We start from the raw sequence: 19,702 nt of genomic DNA, 5'->3' as shown, positions 1-19,702 counted from the left end.
TAGATGTTTAGGCCAACCTCGTCTCTGTTTCAAAATATATTGAGTATATTGACAAATATATGTTTCTATTACAGGGAGACAGCAATGTGTTCTATTTCTAAGGCACGCTATTATATATATATATATATATATATATATATATATATATATATATATATATATATATATATATATATATATATATATATATATATTATATATGAAATAATCTTCCGGAGGAAAACACATTCATATAAATTTGAGAATATAACATTTTATATCCAGTATGGGAGACGGAGTGGAGGAGTACTAAAATGTACTGAATCATTCTCATAATTGCAATCATGAAACGCTGAGTTTTGGCGCCCCCTTCTGTTATGGATCTTAAACTATTTAAAATGTCGTGACCACTCCTATGTAGTTCACATAAAATGCTGAAACCGTTGAAATTGCGCTTAAAATCCATAAACCTACGAAAGCAGTTGTACTGTAGAGGAAAACGGCAGAGACTTTGAAACCTCACAAGTTTAATAGAAGGCTATTAGCCTAGCAGTCTACCCCCGTGAATAAAATTGAAATTTCAGCCCTCAGTATAGGTGACAGTCAAGTATGGCTTGATAAAAACCAAACCGCTGCTTATACACATTGTTTTGATCTAATCAAGGCCAGGTTTATTCTAATGAATACTTTCAACATGAAGCCCCGGATAAGAATCGTCAACATGAAAGCATTGCGTACTGAATTGATTAATTATTACATTAATAAAATATTTGGCAGACCCTGTGATTAATGGTTAAATGTTTAAAAAAAAAATCATAAAGCAAGCAATTGCTCTTACTGTTTGAATTGATTATTATTATTATTATTATTATTATTATTATTATTATTATTATTATTATTATTATTATTATTATTTTATTTTAAATGTATCCACTGAGAACAATTTATGTACAGTATGGAGTGCTTAATATATTTTCTGTTTGACTCGCGGCCAGCTCAGCACAGTTACAAAAATATCTTCTACAAACAAACTTTTCAATTGGCTTTTGTTTTGTCCATTTTTTATTTTATCAGGACCCTACCCTTACCGAAATGGGGCATTTCCAATGATCACACAGCACATTACAATGGAGGAACCAGGTATTGCAATTATTTAGCTAATAATCAGGATACTGCAAAATAAAAACATTCTAAATGAAAACATACTCAGAGACTATCAACCAGACCAGCAACCAACAGCTTAACAATAGGTTATCCAGAGGGACCTTCTTTTAATCAAAAATACCACTTTGGAACCACTTTCCCAGAAGTAATTACAAAATAAATGAAGACTATTGTTACCAACAAACTAATAGAAGAACGACCCATGTTTCAAGACAGCTCACAATACTAAAATATAAAAATCTCATAGTACAGACGGCTGCATGTAGTCATAATGAAATAAATATATTAATTAATTAATAAAACAACTACTTGCTGATAAATTTCCATTCCAGGTATGTATATTACGAGGGTGAAAGAGCTGCTTTTTACATGGGTTATTAAAACAAGAATCCAAACAAATCCCATCACAACCTTTATCAAAAATCAAATTGAAAAATTTAGATTTTCTCTAACAGATGATTGGCCTAGGGGCAGGACACAGCAGCTGCTGGCTTTGAGGACTCTTTTTATTAGTATAATTGAAATGGCAGTTGTTGCCTAATGTCTTAGGCGCAATGGATCACTGACAGTCATGCACGCAAGTGCCTGCTACTCAGATGACAGACCCGTCAGTTGTTCCAGACCAGGGAGGTACTGTCCCCAGAATCCTGGCAAACAGCCACTTCCTCCACCCTTCCTGAAATGACAGACACCAGCTATTTAAGGCTGAGAGATCTTCTTAAATATTTTTTACCACGGATTTATTATGGTCTCATTATTCCATTCACGTTTGACCTGTGACACTATAAGCAATGCATATTAATGGTTTTATGTCTATGGAAATGTACTTGTTGGTTGTTTTCATGGCAACCAATTTAGTGGTCACTGCACTTTGAAAAAGCCTCACTTTTGAGACGCAGAAACATATTTTGAAAATAATTATTTAATTTAGAAAATGGAATACATGGTAAAACTTTTTTACTTTTTATTTTTTTACTGGCTGTAGTGCAATGTTGAACATTGATTAAGCAGGAAATATAAACGTTTTATGTCAGAGACCTTGTGAGATTATGGCACAGAAATGGGATTATGAAACAGAGAAACAGGGGAGGGGGTTATGAAAAGAAAGAGAAGCTGTGTGATTGTGATGGTAAGAGACTACAGCTTTATGACCATAGAACGCATGTTATTGGTTGACATGTGTCAGGCACATGAATTACCTTGTTTCTCCAAAGGGTGGCAGTGTCCAGTCACAATTAAGATCAATCTGTTTATTAACACAGAAAAAAACATACAGTATTTAGCAGTAGCAAATTATTCCTTAAATTCAAAACATGCAGTACAGTATCTTGCATGTAGGGCTCTCATATCTGCCTGCAGACACTGTGGTGGTATATAACAGAAACCAGGCTTGTTCAGGAGGTAGCCCTGTTCTTACTGTTAGGCAGCTTACATTTTTCTTTTACATACAATTTGTTTATGCAGCTGGATATTTACAGGAGCAATTCAGGTTAAGCACTATGCTCAGCTGTACAACAGCTGTGTCCTCTCTGGGATTTAAACCTGCAATGACCGAGTTATAAGCCCAGCACCATAACCGTTATTCTACAATACTGATTAAGAACAGACACCTGACTACAAGGTGAACCAACAAGCCAGTTTCATACAATAACTATTCTAGGCCTTTGCAGAAAAAGTAACAGCAATAGTCTTTGCATAAATGCAAGTTAATAAAAAACTTATAAATATTACTTACATCATTCCACTTTTAACTAATTTTAAATGGCTGAAGATCAGTTCATTATTTAGCCATGTACATATACTGAACACACTTTATTTAAATTGTCATAAAATGAAGATTAATAGCAAAAGTTTACAAAGTGCTTTATCACCAGTATGGCATGTGTTGCAAAAGTGACGGCTAATCAAACTTGCTAACAAGCAATGATGACTAATGGGGGGATAACCATCTTGGTAATGGATACAAAGGTAGTAAGCACAGGACCAGAAAGAAGTTTAGCCTACATTGTAGGCCTTTTTAAACAGATGAGTTTTTAGTTTTGATCGAGTGACTAAAAGATAGCCGAGAGACCTACTTCCTGCTGGAAAGCAGAGATTTGGAAACCTGGAGACAACAGAGAGAAGGCTTCGTCACTCACTGAGTGGAGATTAGTAGATGAGTTTGTCAGAATCTGACGAGCATAGCAGCAGGCCGGGGAATCAAAATGGAGGAGCTGGCAGATACAGTCTAGGGCAGAACTGTGACAGGGGACGCTGTAGGTTGGAAATGAGGACCTTGAAATCAACCGTTTTCACTTTACCCTGTAAAACAACAATCGCATGGACATGGTAATCTCTATATGAAATGATTGACATTACAGACGATAGAACCCCCATCATAATTCTTCACAAAATTACCTTTACATAGCTGCATGAACACAATTTATAGGTCCCCGTGAAGAGGTCTCTTACCATTTGTGTGAGAGCAGCAATCCATCCGTATAGCGCTGCTGCTCTTGATAACTCATAAACCGTCCGCCCTGTCCCTGGAGAGACACTATAATTTTACAACTGCGGAAGAGTGCTCATATATAATAGCAGTGTGTCACCATTACAGTGGCACGATAAATGACCAGGTTTTTATTTGTTCTATGGTATTTGGAGATTTTGTCTGTCTTTGTCTGTTCTGTGTTCCAAGTGAAATTCTGTGGAATTTTGGAAGCAAACCACGTAACAGCACCTGCACCTTATCAAACAGCTGGGATTATTATCTGCTGTCACTCAAAGGTCACGTAGAGACTGCGAGTAACATTATCAAACTCCTCGGACACTCCTTGAAAAGGACCTCCTGTATCTTCCCAGCTTCCTCATTGTCAAAGAGTGCATGAGTTGTACAGTTTCCATGGAGACCACACACATCCTGCAAAAAGAACAATGCATCGCAAACCTCTATGGTATTAAATCTAACCGATGATACTTGAATAAAACGATTCATAATCACATATGATGATCTTTCAACCGACGCAATACAGGAGCTAAATAAGAGAACAAAAATCAGGAGGTATAACAGGTCGCAATTATTGTGGTTAGTGGGAGCATATCATCCAAATGTCTCTTTTGTTTAACAACTCTATCCATTTTTTTCCCACCTCAGTCCATAATTACACTACGGATTAACCTTCCATTAACAAATATCATGACCTCCTCAGACAAAGCTTTGGTAATTTTGCCATTGAATCCACTGTTGACTGGAGGCTCCAAAGTGGTTGTCAAACATAATGATTTTTCTCTCTTATTGTAACATGTGCTGTGTGCTGGTCAGTTTACTACTCCCCTTTGTTAGAAAGAACCGTAAGATAAGACCGAGCCCACCAGTGGCCCTTCCTCCATGTCCTGGGTGGTGTCAGGCAGGGGCTTGTCGGCTGTTTTGGGCAGCAGCATTTTGAGCCCAGCTCCCAGAACAGTCCACAGACCAAACACAACCATAGGGGCCTCCGTGCTGTAGCTCCTGGAGAAGTAAATGAGGGGGGCGGTGATCCCCCCCAGCTCACACACCCACCCACCCACACACACACACACAGATGACATTCCAATCCCACTCTGCCTGCATTCACAGCAAGTAAGTCACAACACAAACATGACACGGACATCTCCGTCATCTTAACAAAATGCATTGACATTTGCCATGCTGCAAGTATGTGACACTTGCTATTCCATAGTTTACTTATTTAATTATTAATAATTAATTGATTAATTTATTGGTTTCCCCTAGGATCCAGTGCAATGGAAATACATTTCAGTTTAGCAAATTTTCTAAAAAGAAAACCTAATTTTATGCGGTTATAATTTTTATAAGCTTATTAGTAATAATAAAATACAATCTCAGAGGACGGGTGATGGTTGAGTGGCAGAACTACTAAGGCAGGGTCAAGGGGGTGACTGGTGCAAAACACTGACCCCTGTAGGACAGGAGTGGCTACATCATACTCACCTGAGGATGGCAGGGAAAATCTGGGCAGTATAGACACACACAATGGACATGGAGGCTGTGACACCAGACTTCCCCAACATCACCACAAAATCCTTTGCTGTATGTTCAGCTATGTGCTATGCCAATAGATAGGTTAAAGTACATGTGTGTGTTTGTTTGTGTGTATATGTAAGCTCTATACCATGACATGCCATGCATATACAGTGTAAGGCATGCCAGGTGGATCATTTTTATTAGGTGTTAAAAAATACAGACACACATGCGATTGATGTCATTAGTGGTGTCATACAATATTACATTGTGACCTACCCAGTTGACCAAATCCCCAACTTGTTTCTCTCTCTACCTCCACCTCAAACATCCAAGGAAATGGATCAGACTGATGACTGTATACTTCCTCTCTGGCTTGTACTGTACATGTCAGATGAGAGAGAAATGGATTGAAGATCCAGGTTAACCTGTAGAGCTCTCGAATTAATCATTCCATAATGTCATTATGCTATCTGTAATAGTGGGGCAAATAAAGAATACAAATACTAAGTTAACAATGTGGTAAGGTTTTCTTAAGGGTAAAACTAAATTTACTAAATAAATGAAGGCATTGTGTTTGCAATGTGGATTTGTAAATGGTGGGCTCCTGGTTCCAGATTAATTTGACCGTCTGTGTTGAGCCTCAGGAAAGTCAAACAGTTGGAGAGCGAATAGCTCTCTGTGTGCAATCCCGTTCCTATGTAACCTTTGACCCAAACTAGAACACACAGAATTCTGGGGGTTTGGCAGTAAATTCCAAACAAATTCCTCCTGTGAGCAGGTTCACTTAATTAACCAATCATTATTTAACAGATGCGCTTTAGAGAAGATATTCTTTATAGTGTGTTTTAAAGTCAGCATGTTTTAAATGGACTGAATAGGCAAATAATTGGTTGTACACACAAAGCCACTGATGCTTGCTAAGCTGATTTAAATCTGCTTAGTACATGGACCCTAACATTTCCTTTTAGTTTTAATTCCTTTCAGTCTCATTTTTCCTCATAACATGACTCCAGGGCTACTTAAATGAAAACACAGACAGGCAAATTCAAATAACCTGGCACTTGCGTGCTCGACGAGTTAAAGTTTGCCAACTGTGTAACAGCCAATGAGGACCAATTCAGACAAGGCAGGCTTGTGCACATACGGGACAAAGAGCCTCGCAATGAACTACACAGCTCCTCACGACACTGCAACACGCTGGCTTTCATCTAAAGGTAACATGATCACGAATAAACCAATCCTGTTCACAGGTCTATCAGTCGACTCTTTCTTACAACTATCCTTGGCAGCCGGAATCCCTACAGGATCCAAATAGACTTGCTCTGTAAATGCTTGCAGACATAGGTTGGTGCTTTTCTTCAGACCAACAAAATTAAGTAAGTGAACACAAGCAAATGAATGAATATACATATATTTACTATACAGAATGAATGAAACTATGATGTATGTAAGTTGTCTCCTGAATTTACATATATTCAAGAAAATACTTATATATTCAGATTTTCATTCTATATATTCAATATTGATGTATATTGAAGGGATTACATTTGAAATATATATATAAATATATATAATTAGAAATTTGGTTTCTGGCTGTATGTGGAGCTGCAAGGTTTGGAAATGCCCCTGAAAGAGAGGTGGAGGGTCATGTCGAAGAGGACCTATTTGCTTTGTCATATTTCATGTCACTCCATGTAAAGAACACTGGAATTCTGGCCCAAACTTTCTTATGAGCATGAAAACAGGAGAGGAGCTAACACTACTCTCAGAAAACAAACAGGACAAACCCCATACTTTCACAGGCGCATGACAAATATGCCTATTTGATTTGAATGTTTCAGTATGTATCTTTTATGGTTAAAATAACTGAAAAAATTTGGCTTGAGAGATCTTCATTTTTCTCTAATGCTACTGCTAGTCTGACTTGGGTTAAACAGGCCAGGGCAGAGGCTGGAGGCCAGTTATGTAGGAAAATATTTCATGTTTGAATTTGTGTGCTGAGGCAAGGTGTGTTTGGAAAGGAGACAGAAGAGAGCTTTGTGTCCCACTTCTTCTCCAGAAGGCTAGCTTTCTCTCTCTCTTACATTACCCCCTCCATTTTGCCTTGCTTCCTTCCCTCCCTCTCTCTCTCTCTCTCTCTCTCTCTCTCTCTCTCTCTCTCTCTCTCTCTCTCTCTCTCTCTCTCTCTCTCTCTCTCTCTCTCTCTCTCTCACACACACACTCTCTCTCTCAGCTTGCACAACACTCTCAAACCTGGGTGCTAATAAGATGCTGCTGCTTCTCTGCAACACCCTTCTGATCATTCTGGCTGAGCAGGTAGGAGTGACACATTCATTTTCCTTCCTAAACTGCAAGCGATAAATTTGCCTCCCTGGGCACTTCCTAATAGGATAATGCTTTTGTGACACCTGCCTTTTGACAAGAACACATGGATATATTCCATTTATCTGCTAGTTGCAGGACATCTCTTGCATAATCTACTGATGGACTTGAGGATATTTCATTGAATACCTTTGATATAATGTCACTGTCTGTTGAGTGTAATGGTGTGATACAAAAGTAATAGCTCATTGACGTCAAGCTGAGTGCATTGCTGTATGTCACTTACTAAAAGATAGTAGTTCAGTGCAGTGTGTTAGCACTGGGTTCAGGAGTTTTAGAATGGAATGAGTGTTTTTGGGCCTAAAAAAAATAATAATGACACATTTTAATAAGCTAAATCTCACCATATATATTCAATTTATAATTGAGGAGAATTGTTAAAAATAGAGGTTGGCCCCAACAGAAGGACGTTTTGAGCAAGGCGACCATGCATTTCGGGCGACCTGTTCTCACATCCTGAATCTGAGCCCATTCTGTAAACTTGACAGAGAGGCTTCACATTTTTGGCACAACCTTCTCTGACCCCGGGACGCACTCGTGCCCCAGGAGCAGTGTCCCTCACGACGGCACCCTAATGACAACGGCGGAGTAAACAAGCCTTCTCTTTAACCGTCTCTGCTTCAAAATGGCCGCCTCCATGGCCCAGTTTTAAGTTTCATAAGCTTAGATATTCAGGTGCTAAAACAGACTAGCCTCTGTGTAACATTATTTTTAAAAGGCCAATGCATGTTTTTATTTGACGGTGGACTTCAGTACAAAGTGCTCACTATTCACATACAAAGGGGCTGCTTGTGTACACCAGAGGGATTTGATGGGAGTTTCTGTGGGTTCATGGTAGGCCTGACTTTATTTACTCTAAATAAATAATGGCTCAGTACTATCAATGACTAAGTGCATTCATATAGTCAAACAGAGGAAAAATAACATAAATAATCCCTCCAAAATCAAGAAGAAATTTGCATTGAAATCAGTGTCAATCTTTCAAATGGCAGTGATAGGCTTTTGCTGCATTGGCATTTTGAATGGGCTCAACAAACAAATCTAGCAAGCATACATGAATAAAGACAATTGCATTGAAGCAGTGAAACAACACAGGCAGGTTTAATTATCTTGCATCAGACTTTGATTTAAACAGTGTTTTTTTCAAGAGAGTGAGTGAAAGGCCAGTGATTTTTTTAGGATTAAAAATAAATGAAATATGACGGTCAGGATGGTGGCAATGTTAACAGACCGGAATGAATGAATATTTTTTGTGTTGCAGTTTTTTGCCTCATGTTCAAAAATGTTGAATCAATTTCAAGATACATCACTATATATTTTGTCGTTTTCAGTTTAGTCTGTTTAAAGGGATGGTTCACCTTCTGGGATTTAAAAAATATGATTTCAGTTTTATGTATGTTGAAAAAGCTGGAAAACAAAACATTTCCATTTCCTGCTACTTGACAATTTATGCAATTAGGCCAATAATTTGTGTTCACACACAGCATGATTTAGTCAACACAAACTCTTGGTGAAAATTTTAATAGCACACTACATTATATTCCATATTAACGGCACTGTAGATTTCATAGATAAGGTATACAACTCTAGATAAAAGAGACGACCCCATATCTGTAGAAGAATTGGGGTTACTTCACCAAATACTGATTGTTGAACCCTTCCTAATTGAAGTCATTGTTGTTTTTGTTATCTATGGGTATTAACTTGTTTAGTTTGAATTATTTAACGTGTAACAAGACTTTACTTCTAGCATTTTGACCAGTTGTCATTTTCTGCAAATAAATGTTCTGAATGACAGTATTTATTTTCTTTTGGAATTATACTCAAATGTGGTCAGTGGCTAATGAAATAGTAAGAGTTAGATTTTACACAGGCGCATACTCATAAACTGTGAAACTAAAAATTTGAAGCGTTTTCTTAATTTTATTTCCAGAGCAGTAATGTTAATGCTAAGCCATAATGCTAAGTAAATACTGATGAAGCTGTCTCTGGGCACGTCTCTGATCTCACTGCTGTGTTTGTGCTGTAAGCTGCCCTGCAGGGCACAGAACCAGGGGCAGGTGTCGGCCCCAGGGGCCGGTATGCCCGGTACGCCCGTAGCCGAGCGCAAGCAGTACTGCCGCTGGCCCTGCCGGTGCCCCTCCAGACCCGTCTGTGCGCCGGGCGTCAGCATGGTGCTGGACGGCTGCGGCTGCTGCAAGGCCTGCGCCCGGCAGATCGGCCAGGCCTGCAACGAGAAGGACGTCTGCGACCCCCACAAGGGCATGTACTGCGACTTCTCGGCCGACCGGCCGCGCTTCGAGGTCGGGGTCTGCGCCTGTGAGTAACCTGGTCCTACATTTTGTGTTTGAAATTATGTTCTGCTGTTCCTTTCCCAAAGCTGACATCCTGGCTCCTGTAAGCGTGAGCCATTTTATTTCATAGTCTGTGTGTGGGTAATGCGACCCAAGTCAGTTACTAGATTTGTGTGGACCTGCAAAATGACTGTAGCTATTAGGCCCACTGGACACTCCTGTGCGAACTCTTATAATCATGAACCACAAGTTCTTTATGATTCATTTTATGAGAGCAAAATCTTCAAAGGAAATGTCACTATTCTCTCAATTCCTGTCTGCATTGTTGCACTTTTTCCAAATCGATCATGTATGTGAAGGTACGAGGGGTTTCCAAAACCAAGTCCTGTGACCCACATAATATGAAGATGCTGTGAAGGTAATCTGTGCATAACATTAACAATGATGCTCCTTCCCTCTCTTTGTATCTCAGACATGATGGGTGTAGGATGTGAGCTGAACGGGGCCTTCTACGACAACGGCCAGGCCTTCCAGCCCAGCCCGCTGTACAAGTGCACGTGCATCGCTGGCACCATCGGCTGCATGCCGGCGTTCGTCCAGAAGCCTGCCGGGCTGCTCGGCCCCGCCCCTCTCCGCGCAGCAGGGCCGCCGGGCTCCCTCCGAAGCGCCGGGTCCGCCAAAAAGCACCAGCAGGACACAACCTACGAGGCCATGCCAGGTGTGTGTTTGCAAAGGGAACTGGGGGCCAGGATCGACAGCTTGTGCTGCCAAGAATGCTAATGCTAAGTGCATTGGGGTGGAAAGGTAGTGTGGGATGTGGGGGAGGAGGGTTTTCAAATGGCCCAGTGCAGTGACAGAGCTGAGGTCAGTTATTGATGGTCCATGAAAGTAGCCCTACTACTTTTTTATGTTTTTACCCTTTACTTCTATATTTCTATGTACATACCAGTACGAAGAGAGGCTGTGAGGTATTTGAGGACGATGTGTATAGTTAAGGTTCAAAGCACATAAACAATGGAAATTAGAAACTATGTAAGGTAGAACAACTGTAACACTGGAGATTGAAAATGAACACCCCCCCTTTTCTGAAAATCAACACCTTTTAAAGGCAAACACATACACCATTTTATCACATACTTTGCACATTATACATAACTTCAAATGAATTAAATCCACTGTGCTGAAGAGGAGTGCATCTTCCTAACCAGTAAACGAAATTAATGAATTTAAACACACGGTGCCCTTTAACTGTAATGCTGAAAGCTTACAGGGATCGTCCTTTAGCCTGGAAGAAGAACTGCCTGGTCCAGACCACGCCCTGGAGCCCTTGCTCTCGGACCTGCGGCCTGGGCATCTCCGTCCGCGTCAACAACGACAACGGGAAGTGCGAGATGAGGAAGGACCGGCGGCTCTGCCTCCTCAGGCCGTGTGAGAAGAGCGTCATCAGGAGCGTGAAGGTGACTAAAATGACAGACCACAAACACACGCCCCTTTAATGCTATCTACAGACCATCTAAAATGACAGACCACAAACACACCCCCTTTAATGCTGTCTAAAGACCATCTAAAATGACACACTACAAACACACGCCCCTTTAATGCTGTCTACAGACCATCTAAAATGACAGACCACAAACACACGCCCCTTTAATGCTGTCTACAGACCTCCTTTTAACTTCCATTAATGAACATCGGCCTCTACGTTTTCATAGATACCGAAGGGGAAGACCTGTCGGCCCAAGTTCCAGGCCAAGAAGGCGGAGAAGCTGACCCTGTCCGGCTGCTCCAGCAAGCAGGCCTACCGGCCCACGTACTGCGGCGTCTGCAGCGACAAGCGCTGCTGCGTGCCCAACAAGTCGCGCATGGTGTCCGTGGACTTCAGCTGCGGGAAGGGCGGCAGCGTCCGGTGGAAGATGCAGTGGATCACCTCCTGCGTGTGCCAGAAGAAATGCAACGACCCCGGGGACATGTTCTCCGAGCTCCGGTTCCTCTAGGCCTCAGCAACCCAACTTCCCCAAAAACAGAGAAACATATCAGGGCTAGGCTAATCTGTGGGCTTTCTGAAAGCTATAGGGCAATGCTTCTTCAGCCCTGGTCCCGAAGAACCACAGGCTGCTGGTTTTTGTTTTCACCTTAAAATAAGTAACCAATTCAGACTCAAGAAACCGGGTAAGGTAAGTTAACCGTGGAATCGACTGCTTTCATTGGTCAGTCAAGGGCTGGGTGGCGAAGAAGATACTGTGGCTCTCCAGGACTAGGGTTGAGGACTTCTGTTCGACACAATAAAAAAGATGGGATGGACTTGGAGCTGAACTGACCATGACAATAATGCGATTTGTTTTTGAAAGGGCATTCAGTGCTTGAAATAGGATAAACCCAGCTTGCATGCTCATAAAAGATCATTTTCAGGGAAAATGAAACAAAAGTTTGAAACAACAGAGTCTCCTTGATTAGATAGAACGCATCTTGTAGTATAAATTTCATGAGGCAGATGAGATTGCTTTAGACAGACACCCCTTTTGCCAGTATAAATGGCAGAGATATTTCGAACCAATTAAAAATGTTAGACACCGACACACAAAAGTTAAATCTGTAGTACTCAATGAGCATGGCTATGAACATAGCCAATTCCTTTTTCTGTAGACTTAAAAAAAAGAAAAGAATGAATTTATGATATTTTTCAGTATTTCAAAACAAATTTCCCATTTCCCGACAGTTTACTTCCCAAGTTTCAAATCATCCTGTAACTTGAATATACACAACAAATTTAAATAGCTATTAAATTAATTTCTGGAACAGATTTATCTATTTTGCTGTTTAGTCATGTCAGTTATGTCATCATAGCTATTGAAGTTGATTCCTTTGTAATTATCCTTGCCTTTGTTGCTAGGTTAAGGTGGGGTTCTATTACAGGGGTCATATTGCACTTTTCCAACAAATCATCTTAACTACTACTCCTCTCAGATATATTTCAGTACCCTACATTAGGTGTTATTTGGATGTATTACTGTAGTGAACTACAGAGGCAGCAGTTGGTTTCTTTCTGAAGCAGAGCTGCATTTGGAACAGTTGCTCTTTGTTCCGTGAGGTGAATTTTCACTTTGTTCTTCCATCTGCAAGTCTATTATCTATGCTCCTTATTTTTAGGATACCATTGTTAATAGCACATCACCAGAACAAAGTACCATCAAATAACACAATTTAAGTTTCTCTAGCTCCAGAAGATACTAGATGAGAACTCACCTACTACCTATTTGTACTGCCAAAATGTAAAACGCTTTTCATTTTTCCTTAGCATCTGAACAGTTATCTAGAATTAGTTATTTTTTTTAAAAGTCAGCTACCTTTTCATATTACTCTTGTTCAATTTTTAGCAATTAGGAGTTATTTCAGCTTATTTATTTTTGAAGGACTATGAATAGTATAACATTTTTGTATTAAGAAAAAAAATTCATAGTGCTTTCAGACGTTTTAAACGTTTATTGCATTGAAAAAAATACATCTAATTGTTAAAGTGTACAAAGTGCTCTATAACTTGTAAATAAACAGGAAATACATTACAATATAAAAATAGCCTCCTGCCTGTATCAAGCAGTTACAAAAATGAACATAAGACACGTGGACAGACATGCAGGCGCAAACTCAGATGACCGAGACTGACGTCGACAGTAAAGCCTGCTTGATTGACAGCAAAGGGCCGTCATGTAGCTATGTTGAGTCTGGGGGCGTCGGGCATCAGGAGATTCTTGGTGGCGTCCAATTGGCCGTACTCCTCTATGAGAGAGGACAGGGAAGACATGGCCTCCGTGAAGCAGCCCTGCTCCATGCCCTCCACATGCAGGTAGTGGTGGAGGTGGGCCTGGAATCAAGGAATGAAGGCATAGGGGGTTACTGTATACTGGGAACAACACTGTCTTTTTGTTTGACTGTTAGCTGCAGTTGTGAAGATATGAATGGTCTTGTTCATATAGAACAAGTCTTTTACATAGATCTTTTACAAGCAGTGGCAGCACACACTGATAACACCACAGGAGCAATTCTCTCAATTAACGAATGCTTCCCATTAAAACAACTGAATGCACCCGAAAGCTTTTAAGATCAATGACGGAAGAGAAAAGCTTTATCTGCAGTTGGGCAAAAGTGCATTTCGCCCTGGTGGAATCTGTCAGGCAGCCAGCCGCTCTGTTCTATCACTGATTTTAACACCCCAATTTCAGTCAAAGGGAACTAGTATCCAACAGAATGCACCCACATATATCGAATGTGCCTCCCACAAATAAGGCCCACTTTTCTATCTCTGTGTGTGTCAGCCAGCATGGACTTTTCAACAAGGTCCTCCACGCTCCTCCACGTTTGAGTTTCTACTCATGTCTATTCATAATTTTTCTGTTTTGGCACTTGCGAGAGACCCCCCCCACAAGGTGGTCAGACCAGCGGCAAGTTAATGACACCGATGCAGAGTGTTCACCTGCGGGCCAACGGCGGCATTTACCTTCTTCTTGTAGAGCCTGGTGAAGCGGTCTCTGAGGTCGATGAAGGTGGGCCTCACGCACGTGTTGTTAGCCAGGGCCAGCAGGGAGTGGGAGTGGCCCACGGGAGGCACGGAGCACAGCCCCGTCTTCCAGCCCTCCTGGTTCCAGGAGATGAACGGCAGGGAGGGCTTCAGCCTATTGGGCAGTGAGGGGCAGAGGTGAGCTAACAGAAGAGCCCCAGACCAGAGAACTCTGGGATACCAAGTAAACTGGCCAAAAGAGACAAAATAAAGGTTCTTGGTAGTCTCCTCCTGGGTTTTGATGCCCACAAGACCTGACAGCGACAATAAAAATACACATATATTTTCTCATTAAAGAAAAGTCTGAATGTCGGTTGCTTTAGAAGCCTGAAACTGACTCATTAAATCAAATGTGCAGCAGATGTTTGCTATCCTTGCTTTGACCTCCGATGCACACAGGCATACCCTTTCACACTGGCTCCTGCCTCTCTTGACAAATTTCCAAACATGGAGTCTGTAGAGAGTTGGCTGAAGGGTGCAGTTATGAAGCTAAGGTTTCTTCTGCAGCACAAGCACTGCACAGTGAATGGAAAGACCCGGAAAGGTAATCTTTCAGGCACTCTATACGGCTTACTTTACACTGAAAGGTTGGAGGGGGGATGTGAATGGGGAAAGTGTGGAGCCTTCCCTTTTACCTTTCGATGTTCCTGCGGAGGTCGGACACCTGGACGTTGCCCCGGACCATGAGGGCGCAGGCCAGGTACAGGCTGTGTTTGGGGTCGGCCCGGATCAGCTGGTGGTCTTTGCTGAAGGCGTCCGTGAACATCTGATCTAGCCTGGTTAGAAACACACACCCAAAGCATGTTTTAGGCAAACAATATCAATATCATCAATATCCTGACTGACTGTTGGATTGACAGTAGGGTGCAACAGCAGTGATGTTAAGCTTGTTACCAAAATGCTGCATTTTCAAATTCTGTAAATATCCAGTTTATTAGCACATTACACCATACTTAAATCTCCCTGGATAAGAGGTTTTTGTCTGCCATACAAAAAATCATACCGTGTCCTTTAATAACTAATTGCATTTGTGATTACAATTCCATTGAGCGTGTTAGAAACATTGACCATGGAGTTCTTGTGCATCTTCTGAATTTTCCACACGGTCCAAACAGGAAGCGGTAAAAACACAGCCGAGAAGGGTGGCGGACCTGCGGGTGGGGACGTTGACGTCGGCCAGCGTGTAGAGCGGGGTGAGGCTGGACACAAGGTAGTGCAGGCGGGGGAAGGGCACCAGGTTCATGGTGATCTCGTTCAGGTCCATGTTGAGGCAGCCCTCAAAACGAGCGGAGCTGTGGGAACACAAGGAAACACGTGGGAGCCTCGTGCAAGCCTGGCTGTACAGCCAGTGTGCACGAAAAACTTAATACACTTCCAACACTACACTTCAGAGCTTGCCCTGAAATGACCATTCCCGCACTGCGGCGGACATTTTACGAGATTAAAGCCACAACGTTCGCCCGCTCGACCACATCCTTTCAACGGCTTACTGTGGTCTCTGACCTTCTCAAAGGCAAATGGAGGTTTGGTTTCACAGTGGAGTTTTTACAGTTTCAGAATATAGAACTCAAATGGTATGAAAAAGGCAGTTCTGATGGGGAGTTTAAGCGTTCTCAGAAGTGCGCTGGCTGCAAGCTGTAACCCTTTCCGTACCTGGTCAAATTCAGCAGCAGGTTGGCCACTATGTTATTCATGGCGTCAAAGGGCTTCTCGGATTTGCTGACCCCGCCCTGCCCAGAAATGAGGGTGCTGTCCTTCTTGATGACAGAGCCAGGTTTTCCAGTGTTGGCCATGTGCTTTATCTTATTCACAATGTCAACCAATGACTGGATAGAGACATAAAGATATAAAGTGAGGTAACTGATCATTAGTAAGTTCATTTTTAAAAAGCATGAAATAAATAACTAATGAGTACAAGTTTTTTCCAGAAAGAATAATAAGCAACTAATGTTGGATAGAGAACACTAAACTTTACAAACCATAGTGCCCATAGATTGACAGTGTTCTTTTTTTGTTGTTGTTACTGCAGGAAACCACAGCAACAGTAACTTATCTTGACCAATAACAACAGTCTTGGAATGTTGCATATGCAGACTAAATAAGACAGACAAAAACAACATCATACTAACCTGGTTTTCCACAGGTAGAACACAGTCAGCATGCTCCGTCAGCTCACGCATAGCAAGGACACTGTTGTAGGGGGAGGTGATGACATCATCCTCCGCTGAAGGGTACACTGCAGTGACAAACCTGCAGACCTCAGGAAACTCGTCCTCCAGGAGATTGAGCACACAGCTCCCCAGTCCAGACCCAGTCCCTTGTGCACAGGTCATTGGACAGGGGGAGAGGGGGAAAAAAACAGGAAATTGACACCTTTGACATAAGGAAGGAGGAAAACTGCATAGAAAGTTCCAGTGCTACTCAGCTGGCTACACCTCCTAGCAGTGCGAGGAGGAACCTCACCTCCACCCATGGAGTGTATGAGGAAAAAACACTGCAGGCAGTCGCAGTGCTCCGCCGCCTTCCGCAATCTCTCCACAATCTGCTCCCTGTATGCCGACCCGTACACCTTGTGCCCCACGGCCCTGGGGAGACAGAGGGGAGATCACATGCTGCATACCAGAGTTTCCAACCATCCAAGAGTACCACTCACTAGACAAAAGAATGCATGGAAAGAGTTGGCAGCTCTGGCAACCCGTGGAAAAAAAAAAAAAAGTCCACCGGCCCCATTTTCTAAGCAGCCCAATCTGACTGTGACTGAGACCGACTATGACTGACTGAGACCGTGTAGCGTAGAACATAGGACAGCCAACTCTCAACCCACACATGAATCCACCATGTTGCTGTGGGCTTGATTCACTGTGATCTCATATCTATCTGTAACCGTCTCTGCTTCCCCCATCTGGATAAAGTGATAAAATACACATGGTAGTCTAATTTCCCACTCTCCTTTAAAAAAAAGGTTGCAAATACGGCAGTGATGGAGAGGCCAACAATACAGACACTTTTATTGAATTTGTTTCAGTTAATATGTTTGCTTCACTCAAGTGACATTCACAGCTAACTGAAAGAAAAAAAAGATATAATCAATACTCTGGGTAACATTTCATTATTCAAGATAACCAGTAACATCTGAATCTCCAACTGAAATAAAAACACATGTAGATAAAAGAGGGGGAGAGGCTGTTAAAAATGGTGAGACGGAGGCTTGGGCTGGAGCCTCCCTCTTCAGCCCTTACCAGTTGTTGCCGGATCCTGACACGTCCGTGATGAGCTGGGTGCTGTCAAACACGTCTCTGAGCGGGCCCTGCAGGATCTCGTTCACCACTCCTTCCTCCATGTCAATGAGAACGGCCTGTTGAGGAGACATGTTGGTGAGGTCAAGTTTGACATGTGTAGGCGGAGTTGCAGAATTAACAGTGTGTCAACAGTAAATCACAACAGATGGCACTTGCCCTGGCCTTGAGGCACCGGATCTTTCCACCAGCGATATCGCTGCCCTCGCCGTTATTTTTCCTGGGAGAAAGCACAGACAACAATCTGTCAGTATCTCAAAATAACTCATTTTTACAGACTGGGTGGATTTAATTTTTGGGGAAAAGTGCTGCTTGGAAATGATACCTGGTGTCGACATTCCTGAAGAAACTACTTAATGCTTCATCATAAATTCCTTTCTGGAAAAAAAGGGGGTCACAATGTGAAATTGTGCTGCAAAGCCATATTACATGGTATATAATTGTTTGAACATCACAACAACCACCCAGTGAAACTCATTATGCCATTTACTGATATACAGAGCACATTGGACATTGGTTGTTGTTCATAATTTTGCTTAACAAGCTGAGAAAAATAGTAAATATAGAATTACATAATGTTCTCAGCTTCATGTAATAGTGAAGTGCAAGCAGCAGATAAACAACAGTTCATCTTCCTGTCATATATGTGTACAGACTTATAAGTGTGCGCAATATAATACTGTTCTTATTTAAATGTCAAAACTAGATCTTGCTAACTAAGTAGCGTCTTACTTTGTTGACATGAGCGTGTTCTCTGAGAGCCAGATCCCAGAATCTGCAGCCCACCTGATTGCCACACTGGCCGACTGACAAAAAAGTAATGTAAAGTAAAAGTTAGTCTAATGAATAAAGTAGAATTATGAAAGCAACTTTGCATGAAGGCAGTGACGACACACAATGCTAGCTATTTGAGCTAGATAACAGTAGCTAATGCAAATGTCTTTCTGGCTTTATTTTTCCGATGAAACGAATATTATTCATGCACTGTTTGTTCTTAGTAATTCTACAGAAAACTAAGCAATTACGCTAGAGCTAGGTAAAGATATAACTACATTACTAAAACTAAGACAGTTTAGTAACGCTGTCAGATGCTAGTAAGGTGAGTACATAATCCAATGCACAATAAGTTACAATAAGTAGCTATGTAAAATCTTTTAATACCCAGCTACCTAGCTAGCTACAATATATGGCTGACACTGTTACTTCATTTGGGTATCTTTAGCTATATTTTGTCGACTTACCTTGTACAACTACAGATTGTGTCATCTTGCAAAAGAACTGCGGAACACTAGAACAGTTGAATAAACGCGTATTCTTATTTTCATTGCTATCACACCACTCTACGTTGGCATTATTAATATACTAATGGTTGGTGACATTCCTTGTCATGGTAACGCAATCCCATGGACAGTTAGCTACCAAGCGCGCTAATGTTCCACCTTCCGCGCCCCCAATTCAAACAGCAAAACTTTACTTGTCTTGTGGTGATGACGTTTGTCCTACCACGAACCGTTATCCTATTATTGGCCAAAAAGGGTAAACACGGCGTCTGAAAACCAATCAGAAAAGTCAACGTAAAGCATCTGTAGAGAAAAACAACTTTCCATTTTATTATTTGCTTTTGGGGGACGTGCACTAGATGGCGCGCATTTTCAGAGGATATATTTTAAACATTCATATTTGCTTAATTTTCTTTTAGACGATACCCAGGATGACACAGGAAAAAAAGTGTTTGTTCGAATGAATAGGCTCTTACATTGTAAAATAAATAACAGAAAAACTTCCCCCTTTTATCCAGAGGAATATGCATATGTAGGCCTTTCAGATATTTAACTATATCACATTGTGGATTATATCACAGGTGTGTAAGTAGCAAATGCGATTATCGGTAAATGCAGTAACAGTACCGCTTTGAATGGTAACGAATGAATTGCTCACTTGAGTTATGATAATAAAAGCACTCATTATTAGGCTGCATCGTATGTATCGGGTCCAGTACCACACTGAATGTGGGTGTTAATCAGTTTAAATG

At 41.4% G+C, this 19,702-nt stretch overlaps 2 protein-coding genes and 1 long non-coding RNA gene across 3 annotated transcripts; 1 reads left to right on the top strand and 2 right to left on the bottom strand.

The window, feature by feature from the left end:
• Positions 1-1,079: 1,079 nt before the first annotated feature.
• Positions 1,080-3,736, bottom strand: LOC118230893. Its single transcript, XR_004765940.1, has 4 exons — positions 3,595-3,736; positions 3,282-3,444; positions 2,343-2,389; positions 1,080-1,819 (listed from the first exon to the last, which is right to left on the bottom strand). It is a non-coding gene; the product is annotated as an uncharacterized LOC118230893 (long non-coding RNA).
• Positions 3,737-7,400: 3,664 nt separating this feature from the next.
• On the top strand, positions 7,401-13,343 carry ccn6 (cellular communication network factor 6). The gene is made up of 5 exons (XM_035422339.1): positions 7,401-7,462; positions 9,559-9,847; positions 10,295-10,540; positions 11,086-11,279; positions 11,535-13,343. Exons 1-5 carry the CDS (start codon positions 7,415-7,417, stop codon positions 11,814-11,816), a joined length of 1,059 nt encoding a protein of 352 aa, XP_035278230.1. The 5' UTR covers positions 7,401-7,414; the 3' UTR covers positions 11,817-13,343.
• tube1 (tubulin, epsilon 1) lies at positions 13,288-19,174 on the bottom strand. The gene is made up of 12 exons (XM_035422338.1): positions 18,912-19,174; positions 18,403-18,476; positions 17,996-18,048; positions 17,830-17,890; positions 17,614-17,729; positions 16,838-16,959; positions 16,504-16,691; positions 16,028-16,200; positions 15,526-15,666; positions 15,010-15,150; positions 14,315-14,489; positions 13,288-13,681 (listed from the first exon to the last, which is right to left on the bottom strand). Exons 1-12 carry the CDS (start codon positions 18,934-18,936, stop codon positions 13,523-13,525), a joined length of 1,428 nt encoding a protein of 475 aa, XP_035278229.1. The 5' UTR covers positions 18,937-19,174; the 3' UTR covers positions 13,288-13,522.
• Between the last annotated feature and the right edge of the window lie 528 nt (positions 19,175-19,702).

This window comes from Anguilla anguilla, chromosome 6, assembly GCF_013347855.1.
Source record: "Anguilla anguilla isolate fAngAng1 chromosome 6, fAngAng1.pri, whole genome shotgun sequence".
NCBI lineage: Eukaryota > Metazoa > Chordata > Actinopteri > Anguilliformes > Anguillidae > Anguilla > Anguilla anguilla.
This window is presented reverse-complemented; position numbering and strand designations above follow the sequence as displayed.